The sequence below is a fragment of the Diabrotica virgifera genome, chromosome 7 (assembly GCF_917563875.1).
Source record: "Diabrotica virgifera virgifera chromosome 7, PGI_DIABVI_V3a".
NCBI classification, from domain to species: Eukaryota; Metazoa; Arthropoda; class Insecta; order Coleoptera; family Chrysomelidae; genus Diabrotica; species Diabrotica virgifera.
The window spans coordinates 5,172,389-5,187,729 of NC_065449.1; the positions used below are offsets into that span (position 1 = coordinate 5,172,389).

The following is a 15,341-nucleotide window of genomic DNA, read 5'->3' on the forward strand; positions in this document are numbered from 1 at the left end:
TATAATTTTAATAGTATATTTTTTATTTTTATTTTTGTTGCTTTTTATATTTTTTCCATATATTGGTATTATATTTTTTCTATTTATTTTATTTATTCTTTATGCTCTTCTTAGTAATTTATGATAATTTTTTTAATATTTGAATGGTTTTGTTTATTTGCTTATTTTTATTTATGTAGATACTTTTTTTAATTTTTTTAGGTAGTGAGGTAATTCAGCTATTTCCAGACCACTGATTTATGTTTTGGTGATTAGTTATAGTCCCCCTATTAATATATATGGTTTTTTGAGGCTACATTTCACGAATCACATCATTTATAAAAAAGTTGTGGATACCAAAAAACTATTAAATCAAAGAATACAATTAAATTAATTAAAAATGTGCTAAATATAATAATTTGAATTACTAAAACCTTACTAAAAACATATAAAAACAATTTCTAATGTTAAATAACTTACCCCTTTCTGATGAAACAACGTGTACTAATAAAATCACTATCACAAGCAAAAACACAAAAGTCCTTATTTTACATGTTGGTCGAAGAATCTGAAACAAAAATAGAAAACTTTAATTTCGTGATTAATGGTTAAGTATATTATAGTACAAACAAAATGTGGAGATTAAATATTTACTTGATTTTGGTCTTTATAACCACCTCATAAACCTGTTGTTTTTCCTTCTCTACTGTGTTACTGAATTTATCTATACATATATCATATTTTTGAAAATTTCGATCATGGAAATTTATTTCCAGGAATTTAATATTCACCATTGGCGCACATACGGTCATATTACCCGTAAGCGCGCAAATGGTAAACATAAAATTCTTATTCTGAAGCTATTTCCTTGTGGCATTTTTATGATTAATTATTTATATGGGAAATAAGCCACAATTAAAATGAAAAAAATAATTTTATTAATAATAATAAATAATAACACCCGATTTGGGCGTCGAAACGTTAATAAAATTATTTTTTTCATTTTAATTGTGGCTTATTTCCCATATAAATAATTAATCATAAAATTCTTAATTGTATGTCAAAAAATGCGCAATAACTACCTCTTAAACCCCACAAAATTTCATTTGCATATCTTGACCTGTTAAAGAGCAATAAATAAATCGTCAGTTTGTAAGAAAAATTGCAAAATACTTTTTATCTCGGAAATAAAGCATTTGCGGACATAAGTTTATAAAGCAAATGGTCATTATTCTTTCAAGCAGAATAATTATCCCTTAAAGTTTGCCATACTTATTTCAAAACACCCTGTATTGATGAAAAACGAGGCTAGTTGTTAAAGTACCTAACATTGGTATTATCCAACATAAGCGAATGGATACAAAAACAGAAAACATGAGGCTATAGTTGGGTTTTAATTTCAGTATTTTAAAAAATCGCAGTTTAATTGGTACACCCGGTATACAATAAAAATTTACCTGGCTAGCAACAATATTATTACATCGATATTGTAAAAGAATAAGGTTATAACATATTTAAAAAATCACTTAAATCGGACAACAGGTTTAGGAAATTCAAGACATTAAACATGACCAATTTTTAAGGTGGTGCCTTAATTTCTTGGAGAAGTGTATAAAGTCTATTGCTACACAGTCCACTGTTTGTCGTTATGTTATGTTTTCTGATATTCACCCGCAAATCGATTTGCACATCGCACATCGTGAAAGTTTATTTTAGTCACATCAACACATACATGACAACGACTTAATAATGTTTACTATTAAGGTGTAATTCAAATTGAAATTTCACTTTTGTATCGATAATTACTATACAAACTGTTAACTTTATGAGTACCGTTTGTTTTGCAATTTTTATTCAATGACAATTTTTACCTACCTACCTTTTTCAATTTGTTTCAAAAGATAACATAAATATATAGGATGTTTGGATACAATGTTTATAGGGCAACTGCGATAGTTATAGCAGTGGTGTTAAAATATAGGATATGGAATAACAGGCACATGACAGAAAAAAAGAAAGCGAAGATAACTGTTAAAGACTTTGGTCTTTATGTTGGTATTGTATGGTACATCGGGGCAGGGCCCACTTGTGAGCCCTTCAGACATTTAGACCTCCTACGGCAGGTCCATTGTATTACCCCTATCTCACTGACCATAGGAACCTGGTCTTCGGCGTTTCTATGGAGCCCAGCCTGCATCGGGCTCCCATGTCTGTCAAGATCAGCAGGGTTTGCAAATCTTCCGATGCTACCCCGAGCGTCTAATCCCCCAAAAACCTTATGGCCTCACAGAAAGCCTTAAGTCTCTTAAGAGGCAACTCCCTCACCTGGCTGGGCTGCTTAGATGCCGACCCCAGGATTTGCCACATCTGAAAGGCCAATGCCGGGCATTCCCAGAGGACATGTGAAGAGGTTACCTCCTCCTCATTACATAGACGTCACCGTGAGTTATCCGCCAGTCCAAGAAGATGAAGGCATCATCAGAGTCTACAGTGAGCATACAGTGAGCATACTGACCACCAAGGAGCATCTTTTACTATCTAGAAGAAGCAGTGTAGATAACCTTACTATGTGGAGTCTAGCCTCTCTTAATCCTCCACAACTGGCCCAGGAGTCCTTGAACCTCCGTAGAAGAAGCTCCCTGAGACTACCCCGACCAGTACTGAAGGGCACCCCAATTGCAGGTTCGCGTCACACAGGCAGAGTGGATGAGTCCCGTCTCGCCAGGGCTTTATGTTAAGGATTCCTGGTCTTGGATATCTCTCTGACATTGCCTTTTAGACTCAATCAAGCCATGTTGTTTCAGTCTTCCTCGTTCTTTTCACTCAGTTGGCTGCCAATAAAATATTAATTTCGACAGGCGATAATGTGTCATTCTCTGTACATACCAGTACCAAATAATCTGTTTTTGCTGTATTTCTTCTATGATGGTGGTTGTTCTGTCCATGATTTGTCTTATTATTTAGTTTGTGGATTTCGTGCAGGAAGATCGTGCACTGATAATATATTCGTTCTGCAGCAGGTAATAGAAAAACGGAAGGCAAGGAATCTATCTACCCACCTATTGTTTGTAGATTTGGAGAAGGCATACGATACGGTACCTTTGAAAAAACTGTTTCAAACATTGACGAAGGTAGGTCTCAGTAGAGAGTATGTGGATGCTATCGCAAATATATACAAAAATGCAAGAAGTGTCGTTAAAGAAGGAAACTTTATATCTGACTCATTCCCTATATCAAAGGGTCTTAAACAAGGATGTTGTCTGTCTCCGACTGTATTTAAAATATATATTCAATCATCGCTAGAGCAGTGGAGGAAACAAGTATCCGGAATGGGAATAGACATAGGCAGTGGTAAATGTCTAACAACTTTGTTTTTTGCAGATGATCAGGTAGTCGTAGCGAATGATGAGGAAGACATGGACTACATGTTTAGAAAACTAAAGAAAGAATATGAAAAATGGGGCCTCAATATGAATATGTCAAAGACAGAGTATCTTAAAATAGGGGATGATGAAGAAGATCCAGAGTTAGAAATTAGAACCACGAAAAGATGTAATGAATATAAATATCTCGGATCTATAATATCTAAAGAAGGCACTACCAAAAGAGACATCGAAAAGAGAACGCAGCAGGGCAAAAAAGCGGTAAACATTCTGAGCTCTCTACTGTGGTCTAAAGATATAAGGCAAGAAACGAAATTGACAATCTATCGTACCTTGGTAGAGCCTATTATGACTTATGGGGCAGAAGTTTGGCAGATGACAAAAAAAGATAGGAGAAGAATAGAAGTAGTAGAAATGGATTATCTAAGGAGAGCGTGTGGTATATCTAAAAAAGATCACATCAGGAATGAAGATATTAGAAGGAGGACACATACGGTATATTCCAGTGTAGATAAAATTGAAACTAGACAACTAGTGTGGTATGGTCACGTGAAACGAATGAATGAAGATAGATGGCCAAAGAAAGCTTTAAATTACATACCACACCAAAGAAGAAGAAGGGGAAGACCTTCAGTTGCCTGGGAAGAAAATGTACGGCACATCATGAAAGATAGAGCCATCAAAGAAGACGAATGGATGGACAGAAAACGATGGCGGTCGAAATGCGAGAAGCGGCAGAGGCTGTAGGAACCTCGCTGATAGATAGATAGATTTAGTTTGTTACGTGCATAATTCAGGATATATCTGCTGATCTACGCCAAAAATGCATTTTCAGATTAAGGCGTTTTTATTCCGTTCTCTTAGTGAATTGCCAGGTTTCGCATCCATAAAGTGCAAAGCTTTTAAAAATAAAGTTACTTGGGTAATTAAGTTACCTTACCTTAACTTATTTAGGTAATTAAGTGACCTATTACTAGATTATTTTGTCTTCTTCCAGTTCTTGCGTTCAAGTCGACCATCATTATTATCTCTCGATGATTGCCTACCTTTGAGAGTACGTCTTCCAGTTGTTTGATGGAACGTATCTTTTTCTGATTTACGACAATGCTTGGACCAATGCATTGCATTGCTTGCATTGACAAGAACTCAGCAAGAACTTCAAAGTCTACAATGGTAAATTTTCGAGTATCCTTCTTTCCGCCCAGACCTTGCACCTTTAGATTATCATCTATTCCCGAAATTGAAGGAAGTCTTGCATAGAAAGGAGTTTAGAAACGATGAATAGCTCAATGATGAAGTGATATCGTGGCTCAGGCGTTTGGCGGTAGAGGACTGCAACACCGGAATTGAAAGACTGATTCCACGGTACAATAAATGTCTTGACAACCAAGGCAGTTACATTAAAAAATAGTCTAAGGTACTGTAATTTTGTAAATTAAATTTTTTGTTGATATCTTCTGTTTTTAATTTTTTATGCCAAAATGTTCTTTACTTTCTGGGTGACCAATGTGATATACATTTACAATAAAAATTTTAAGATCATAAAGTAAAACGATTAATAAATTAAATCATTACATCACATCATAGATGAAGCCTATAGATAGATTGTTATGAGTAATTAATGCGAACAGCCAATACCTATCTATACCAATTTAATTTTATTAAAAATTATTTTTTTTTATTATCTTCCCTATACATACATATTATTATTACTTCCATGAAATCAATACTTGACTTTGTTGATGTGGCAATATAAAGAACACACATCAATCATTTTTCACATACCTTATAATTAGTAATATATGAACGCTACTTTTACCTTCAATCACTTTCACTTATTTTCTCACATTGCATTTTAATAAAACTCTTATTAAAGTATTTATAACTATGGGTAATTAAAATTTAAATATAAATCACAATAATACATGTGCGAAAACGCACATTTAAACATTTATGAATGAGAAAAGAAAATTATGAAATTAAAAAATTGTAATATACACATAATAATCAATAATTTAATTTAAAAAGAAAATTAAATTTTCAAATGCTATTTTGACTGGTTCTATTTAGATTTCACTCCCCCCCCCCCCGGGCCAATAGCACTCTAATGCGCCCCCAATGGGTGTGATACCCCGATAAATGCAGTTCAGCGTGAGGCCCTCTATTTTCGCTATCTGTAGTGATTTATCTTCGATCTGTATTTCTTTTTTTTTATTTGGGTGGAAATGTTCTAAACACCGTACCATACTTGCCGTGTGTTGGATTCAGAATAGAGGAAAACATCCTAGTCCATTTTCCCCCGGGTAGGGAGATCCTGCAAACCGATGTAGACCAAGAGGCAGCGCTGAAAAATCTCTTTGAATTTACTAAAGCTAGATTTTTCACAGTTGATTACTGTGAGTGTGTAGAGAAACATACTGCGGTCGGTCAAGCGAAACGTAGAACAGGGGTTACTGAGAGGGTATCAAAGTTGCTTTCCTACGAAGGTAATTAAATCCATTTACTAAGGCTGAAAATCAGTACACGCATTCTAAATTAAGTATAAATAAAAGTTATTATAGTCGGTCAGCTGTATGACGGGACAGAGCCGTTCGGTCGGCCCCAATAGACGATTGAGGAAATGAAGCATTTTGGCTCGCAAGTTTTTCGTTCATCATGAATTTACTTGAAATTTTCACAGAAGGTAGGGAATAGTCCAAGGATCATTTTCTATATCAGGGGTTCCCAACCGGTGGTACGCGTACCACTGGTGGTACGCGGGAAGATTTCAGGTGGTACGCGTCGTGTGGGTGAAACAAGCGATTACGATGCGAAATGCCAGCGCGATTCTTCACCCCAGCACAAGTTTTCACCCGTCTCTTCAAACTGAGGTAAGAAGTTTTAATGCTTTTAACTGAAAAAGTAATGACAGACTTAACACGCTGAACATGGGTCTTCGAGGAGCAGACACAGCACCCTTCGCAGCCAATGAGAAAATGAAATCCTTCAAGAAAAAGTTAGTTCTTTTATGTTCTCAAATACAGGGGAAGGATGTCTCTGCATTTCCTACGCTGTCATAATTTTTTATCAAAAACGAAATATCTCCAATACCAGATGTGGTTGCCGATATAATTCTTCACTTGGAATCTCTTCAAGAAATTTTTAATAAATATTTCTTTGAAGATTATTCCAAACTTGACTGAATCAGAAATCTTTTTGCAGGAACCCCACCAAATGAGTTGGAATTACAGAATTTACAGGACACATTCATCGATTTCACAGAAGACAGTTTTAAAAATAAATTCTTAATTGACTTCTGGATAAAACAAAACAAATATTTCTGATAGCACATGTATTTCTAAAAATATATTGGGGTCTTCCTTCCATTCCATGTCCCCTCTCCCAAACCGGTGTTTATTGGTACTCTAAAATCTTCAAAATATACCAGATGGTACACAATTGCTCGAAGGTTGGGAACCCCTGTTCTATATCATGCCGCTATCATACGCTAAAACCTTGGGGGTGGTTGCCACCTCATCTCGGAGGTGGGAATTTTTTATTACATTTCAATCATGTAATTCGATGGAAAAAGTGATTCTAAGAAAGAAATTTTTTTTACATTTTCTTCGTAAAACTAGTGAGTTATTCGCGCTTGAAAATGAGAGTTTTTCGATGAAAAAATCGACTTTTTTATAGGGTTTTTTGAGAATACCTCGAAAAATATTTTATATAGTTTTAGCGATAAAAAGTTTCTTCTAAAATGATTTTGTAGGATTTTTAAAGAGCTACAGTCCGTCTAATTTACTTACCGTTGCTGTAGGGGGTGTTTGCTAGTAAATAGAGGTTTTAAGCAGCTATATCTCGCTAATTATTCACTGTAATGAAAACCTATGTACAGGGTAATTTTAGTCATTAAAAAAGCTACAATTTATAGTAGTTATTAGTAGTTTATAATTTTTTTCGTATTTTCAGTATTTTCGGAGATATTTTGAAGTAAACGGTGAAAAAATACCAAATTGCAAAAAATCAATTTTTCTTTAAACTCCAATTTTTCCAAAATTAGGCATTTTAAATAGGTCAAACTCCTTGAATGTATTGACAATATAAATATAAAAGGAACTACAGAAAGGTAAGACCAATTTTGAATTAGGAAGATAGGGGGTTGTTTTCACTGATTTTTTCATAGAGAAAAGCAGATACCGATATTTTTTGCTTATAAGTCGCTTAATTTTCATGCTAGAAACTTTTTATTATTTTTTTGAAAGGTCTAGTTGTATACTTGAGAAAAAATTATTTAAGTTTTCCTCGAAAAATGCAAAATTTTCCCATTATTTGGCTTTGAATATTTCAAATTATGCATTTGACGAAAAAAGCTAACCTTTAACATGCCGTATCTCGGTTTGTATTGGTCTTAAAAATATTATTGGAAAAGAATTTGGTTTGTATTACTAAAAGATACAATTTTGATAACTACAGTTTTTTTGATTAAATGCATATTTTTTGAGGTATTCTCAAAAAACCTTCTAAAAAAGTCAATTTTTTCGTCGAAAAACTGTTAAATATCAAGCGTGAATAACTCGAAAAATATTAGTTTTACGAAGAAAATGTAAAAAACAGTTTTTTCCTAGAATCACTTTTTTTATCGATCTACATGGTTAAAATGTAATAAACAATTCCCGCGCCCGAGATGGGGTGGCAACCACCCCCAAGGTTTTAGCGTATGATAGCGGCATGATATAGGAAATGATCCTAGGACTATTCCCTACCAATGAGCAAGCAGAATTGCTTATAAAGAGGAAGAAAAAGAAGACAATAATTTTTAATGTAAGCGTATGTTATATTGGTCGTCCAGAAAGTAAAAAATGTTTTGGCGTACAAAATTAAAAACAAAAAATATCAACACAAAAATTTAATTTACACTCAGTCACAGTACCTCAGACTTAGACTATTTTTAAATGTAGTTGCCTTGGTAATAAAGACATTTATTGTATCGTCGAATCAGTTTTTCATTCCGGTATTGTAGTCCTCTACCGCCAAACGCCTGAGCCATGATATCACTTCATCTTAGAGTTTTCAAACACCTATCCACCCAAGAATTTCTTCAGTTTCGGGAATAGATGATAATCGAAAGGTGCGAGGTCTGTGTTGAAGGAAGGATGTTGCCACTTGGTAGAATACCTCGAATCTCTTCGATTTTGATGCTCTGAGCGAACAATCGTGCTTTTTTTGCTCTCTCTTCACTGTTGACTCCCGTAGACAACAGAATGTTCGCTCTCTTAATTTGTTTCCAGTAGAAGATAAATACTCTGTTCTTCTGTCTTAATGATAACGACAAGATCAACAAAAAGAGTACCATGATATACGTGATAGTACCGCTAATCGGCTAAAGGCAATTAAAACTCGCACCTCATCATCATACAATCACAAAGGTCACAAAAGAGCACCAGTGACTGAGATCTAGAATTCCCCCAATCAGATCTGCCCTAAAAATTGGTAATCCTTATGATATACATTGTAAATGGTCAACAAAATGGATGCCAACAATAGAATCAGATTATATTCAGATATCCACCCCAACTCAAAGTTTCACCGGATAAAATCTGCCCCGGTCCACCTGGGCGAGTCTAATCGCATACATACCCTAAAAATAATAACATGTTCTACTTTATGATTTCAATCAAATACTAGTCGACTGCAATAAGTAATATTTTTTAATTACTTACATTTTAGGTCTCTTGCTCAACAGAAAGCAAAACGTTATGTAACTAGTCTATTTACGATAATAAAAAGTAATAAATCCAATGATATGCAAGAGTAGCTAGGCTGTATTATAAATATTTTCGGTGTATTTGTCATTCATCAAAAGATAAATGATCTTATGTAACAACCTAAATTATAATTCACAGGTGCTTCATTTGTTATAGTTACAGAGATGTGGCACAATTAAAACGAGTAAAATAAATAAGGTATTGCACTTAACAAAAATAAAAATAAGAAATTTTGTCTTATATACTTAACGGGGTAGGCGCAAATTTTAGGCTCCAATGCCATTTAAATACATTCATTTTTTTCGAATCCTGAGAAAACTAATACGTATGTTTGAAAAATTTAAACGCAGAATGAAAGATTATATTATTACCGAAGGCCGAAAGTCCCTGAAAACGGCTATAATGTTTATTTTAATAAGTTACAGGGGTGAAAAAAAGAGAAAATTTAGTGTGAATTTTAATTTTAAATATTTTATTCAAAATAAACTTTTTGTTTATTCTAAGGAACTTTTGGCCCACGATAATGATGTCTTTCATTCTGCGTTTAAATTTTTCAAAAATATTTATTAGTTTTCTTAGCATTCGAAAATAATGAATGCATTTAAATAGCAATGGACCAAGATTTTGCGCCTACCCCCTTAAGTTTTTAATGGATTATAACTTTCTGTTTACTTCTAGTGTCCTAAGAGTTACAAAAAAAAATTAGAAACCGTTCTCTTTAACAAAATATATTTCGATCTTTAAGTTTTATTGGACTATTATAGGCTTTGTTTTTCTTAGTAGACCCCAAACCTATGAAAATATTGAGCAACCCAAAAAGGAATCAGTAAAGTAACTGCGTACCCTACAATAATTGATTTCTGCTTCCATTATAAGCTAATACTGCCATTTGGCCTTGCTCTTGAGAACATTAAATTAATATAAAAACTGTCAGATACCTACAACATATTGCTTTATTTTTATTCACTGTGAATATGCAAGGTTAACTTGTCACACCCTGAGCACAAAGAGGTTGCTTTTTATTTTGTACGTTTATTACTTCATATTATATCAATCTTATTTTTATATTAAAATAACGGTTATATACAAGCTGACAAAGACAATTCCAGAAAATTACGAATGGCGTTATTAAGGCTTTGAGACATGCGTAATGAAGAATTTTCTAAACATATTACACAGATAGATAGACAGATAGATAGAAGTATGCTTTGTCATGAAAAATTTAACAATTTTATAGACAAAACTTACAAAAATCATAAATAAGAACAATAACAAATAAATACAATTTACTAAAATGATATAAATCGTCAATATAAATAAAATATAATGAAGTGAAACAAAAAACAGTAACAATCTACAGTGGAACCTCGATTATCCGTCTCCCCATTAACCGTCACCTCTGTTAACCGTCAGGGTACATACAGACGTTGTATTGACTACATAAGCAAAAATTTTAATGTATAAAAATAAAAAAAAATAATGTATGTACTTTGTACGCACGTAAGAAGTTATACTTCTATTATATGATTTCAACGAAATCAATATACTTTAAACAGTTTCTCTACTACTTTCCAAAAAATTTTATTAAAACAATACCAAAAGTTAAAAAAATAAAAGAATAAGACACACACAAACACATTGAAAAATGCCACAAATGATTTCTGAACAATAATTGTTGCCAAAAATTTTAATTAAATACGTATTTTCTGAAAAAAATTATATAATAATATACTTCACAATATACAATCATAAAATCTATAAAAAAAATAAAAAAATAATATAACTTGCTTTGGGCTTGAACCTACTTCCCGTGTATCCCGCCGTACGAGAGTCGAAGCGATTTTAAACTGCACCCCCTTCGCGTATACATCATGTGGGAATATACACAAACTGAACAACTTTTTGACATTTTGTTTATATGAATTTTTATTAGTTTGATTTTTATCGAATTAAAATACAACAATATATAGAGTAAGAAAACGATACATTAGATGAAAATTTGTAGAAAGTTTGTTCGTAATCAGATTATGTAAATTAAAGCATTGCCTACTAGGGGTATAGCATAGCAAATACTAGATAAGTACATTATTTTTTTTTACATTTTCCAAATAGGTATGAAGATAATTTTTTATTGGAATATAACTGAAACATTTAGAATTACGTACCTGTGGCTTTTCAAAACTATTTAAAAAGTCACTATAATTATAAATTTGATTTTATTTCTGTCCTCACAACAATAACAACTAATATATAATACAACATTTTTGTTTACCGATAACCTCCATATTGAACAATTATTGACAGATCATTTTAACACCCAATCAGAGCCCGTATAAAGACTAATACCAAACTGTCGGTGTGCGCATGCGCGCAGATCAATATAAATTCACCCTCAATCACAATCGCGCCTAAAGAAATATAACTTCAAAAGTTAATTTGATTTGTGATGAGGACACAAATGGCTATCCATTGCTGACAGATAAAGAAATCGTTGAAATGGCAACAAAGGCGGACCAAAAAGATTCAGAAGCTGACACAGACTTGGAATTTGACTGTAGATATGTTGATGAACCTATTGTAACTGACAAAGATTTGCATAAATAATCTAGAGAAGCTGCATCACACATGGAATAATTCATCGAGTGGTATTCTCAACAAGAAGAAGCCAATAAAGTAGATTGCATGATCTTATGCCGATTAAGAAATTCAGCCGTCGCAAAATGTGAAGCAACAGTAAAACAAACAAAGATTTCAGAATATTTTAAATTGATTCGATTGTACGAACCCAAAAAATACAAATCCCTCTTGTATTGTCAAACAAAATATACAAATGAAATTTGAGAGTTGTACTATGAATTTTTAATTTTTTTTAATGTTCTGTTAACCGTCTTTTCGATTATCCGTTATACCCTTGGTCCGGTGCCTTGACGGATAATCGAGGTTCTACTGTATTGCAAAATTTAAAAAAATTTGCAAATTGCATAATCGACCTTAAGAAATTTAATACGAAGTTAAGCTGCTGCATATGACACTTAAATATAGATTAAAATTCTACTTATAAATAAGAATACTGTACTTGCTTAGTAATTGGTTAAGAAACTCTGCTATTGAATAATATGGTCTTTGAGATAAATAGGCTTTAGTCATTTTACGGAACTTGGGGAAAGATGTTGCAGATTTAAGTTGTAGAAGGAGATGGTTGTAAAGTTTTTTTGCAGAATATAATATAGATTTCTTTACTAACTCAATGGACGGGATCGGTAAATAGATGTCAAATGTAGAATTTCTGGTGGAATAGTCATGTCTAGGTCTATCTGGAAAGACATGTAGATGTTTACGAATTAAGCAAACAGTTTCTAAAATATATAAAGAAGGTAGTGTTAGAATCCTGTGATCTTTGAAGTAGCTTCTGCAATATGTTGTTCTTCTGAGGCCAAAGAGATCTCTTATTGCCCTTTTTTGTAATTTAAAAATAACATCGGATTGGACAGCCGTACCAGAACCCCAAAAATGGAGACCATATCGAAGATGGGACTCGAACAAAGAAAAATGTGTTATTTTGGAAGAGGCTAAATTCATTTCCTTCGAAACAGATCTTATTGCAAAGCAAGCTGAGGATAGTTTCTTGCTTAACACATCAATTTGAAGGGACCATTTAAGGTTGCTATCTAAAAAAATACCAAGAAACTTTACAGAATCAATGATACTGATCTGGCTGTTATGAAGAGGTAAGGGTTGAAGAGCTCCTTTATAGGAGCTACTGTTTTATCTATGTTAAAAGAGAGTAAATTAGAATCGGACCAGGATTTTATTGTGAGTAGATCAGAAGTTATAGTAGCATGAAGAGTTGCGATATTTGAGTTGATCCAAGTGATACTGGTATCATCAGCAAAAAAACTTTTCCCTCGCTTTTTAAGCTAGTGATGTAATTAATAAAGATAAGAAAAAGTAGAGAACCCAATACTGAACCTTGTGGTACCCCACATACAACATTTTTGAGACTAGAGTCTGTATCATTAATTTGCTCTAACCAGTTGTGTTCTATTATCCAAATAAGATTGAAACCAGTTCGAAGAAATACCTCGAATTCCATAGAAATCTAGTAAGGAAACCCCACAGGGTTCGAAAACCCCACAGTTTTCACATATTTCACTCTCCTTTATTTCATCTTTCGTTACTCTCATAGGCATAAGGGATAAAATCATGAATGAACTTCTATTGAACTCTGACGGTCTATATGTGATCATGATGAAGACCAGGATGAAACACAATTTGGCTTCAGAAATGACGTCTTTGTTGTATTTATTGACTATGAAAAAGCCTTTGATTGAGAACAGCATCACAAATTAATTAAAATATGAAAGGATAAATGAGTTGAGAGTCAAGACGTACGAATCATAGAAAAATTATACTGGCGTCAAATAGCGACAGCTTGCATAAATGAAAAATCAACAGAAATATGTAAAATACAAAGAGGTGTCGACAGGGTTGTATACTGTCTCCGCTGTTATTTAATTTATATTCAGATAGAATATTTAAAGAAGCACTGCATAATTTGGAATGGGGTGTGAGAGTTAATGGAATTCTGATAAATACAATCAGATATGCACACAATACAGTTATTTTAAGTGATTACATGAATGGATTACAATGCCTTTTAAATATCCTTGTCACAGTGAAAAGAGAGCTTGGCCTAAACATAACAGTTCAAAAACAACATATATAGTGTTTAGCCGTTAACACCAAGGAGACTTGATAGGCCTGTAACGTCAAGGGGAACTGATGGGACACGTTAAGAAGAAGGATATATGTGATGTAGGTTGAAAATTTAGTTTCCTAGGCCTCAATTTATTATTGCATGAACATTGCGCCATCGAAAACATTTTGTTAAATTCAATACTGCATAATTTGACAACCGTTCATATGAAGCTAAAGAAGTTAATAACATTATTATCATAGAGCACACCACTAGTCACTCTGAGGAGTCGAATAGGATGAAATGAGCATAATAAGTTAATGGTAGTGGGCTCTGTATCAAAACTAAATCTTAAACTGTATTTCTGTACCTTCGTTTGCTCACAAAATTGAGTACATACTAGGAAACAAATTCGTTGGATTTTTGCTTAAATAAAATTGACGTCTTGTGGAATGTCAATTGAAGATTCCCCACGTCTATTCATTTATATCATTTATCGTCCGTTTGCTTTGCAAAGTATAGAAAGCTCGGATTTAGGCTAGGACTACAATTTGTTTTCCAGCGTATCCTAAGAAGTCTTTAAATCTCCTCTTTGGCTTTCGTTTTGTTTAACAATATTAATGTTGTAAAATCACTGATAGGTACACTGATCTATACATAATAATTTATTTGTACATAAACTTCCTAAATTAAGGGCATAGGAACAAAATGTCGCCTGTCAAAATGTTCAATGTGTTTTAAATGTATTCATTTTTTTTTTCGAATCCTGAGGAAACTAATAAATATTTTTGAAAAATTTAAACGCAGAATGAAAGATTGCGTTATTACCGAGGGCCGGAAATCCCTTAGAATAACCAAAAAGGTTCTTTCGCACGAGATATTTGTAATTAAACGTCACACCAAATGTTCTCTATTTTTTCACGCCTGTAACTTATTAAAATAAACATAGAAGTTTTCAGACTTTTGGCCCCCGATAATAACGTAATCTTTCATTCTGCGTTTAAATTTTTTGCAAATAATTATTAGTTTTAACACATTTAAAACAAAGTGAAAATTTTGACAGGCGACATTTTGCGCCCAAGCCCTTAAGTACTAGTTGACCGTATAGGTCTTTTAGTAACGAGCAAATTAGATACTAATATTTATAATTACCATGCTTTAAAAAAATATAATATGTAGTATCAATATTACGTACCATATTCTGTTCCTATCGCTATTGGAAACGACATACAACCTTTATTTTTTTTTTGTATTAAAATATCCCATAAAAATCCATAATCGAAACACCTTACGCAAACATTATTAAATGTTTCATTGTTTTAAAATTTTAGTCGTGTTGGCCTGTTTTGGCTTATAAGGAGGGAAATTGTCAACAACACTAACTATGAAAGATATATGCTTGCGGCAACATTACCAAGAGCAGGATTGGGTTTGCGGGTTTTGATTATATTTTTGACAATTTGGCAAGATATCGTCGGCCTAATGTGAATAATGCATAGGTAAGTCCTAAATACACTACCCAGCACAAAATTCCAC

The 15,341-nt window shown here is 33.1% G+C and overlaps 1 protein-coding gene across 3 annotated transcripts in view; it reads right to left on the reverse strand.

Moving 5' to 3' along the window:
• LOC126888882 (probable chitinase 10) overlaps positions 1-15,341 on the reverse strand; it is a 137,139-nt gene that overhangs the window by 68,084 nt on the left and 53,714 nt on the right. The window contains exons 1-2 of one of the 3 annotated variants that reach the window (XM_050657315.1): positions 15,001-15,019; positions 460-547 (exon numbers count right to left, since the gene is read on the reverse strand). In XM_050657315.1, coding sequence (XP_050513272.1) covers positions 460-547; positions 15,001-15,003 — 91 coding nt within the window. In that variant the 5' untranslated portion in view covers positions 15,004-15,019. Of the gene's footprint in view, positions 1-459; positions 548-1,650; positions 1,693-15,000; positions 15,020-15,341 lie in introns of those variants that run through there. The other 2 variants (XM_050657313.1, XM_050657314.1) reach the window with 2 other exon arrangements.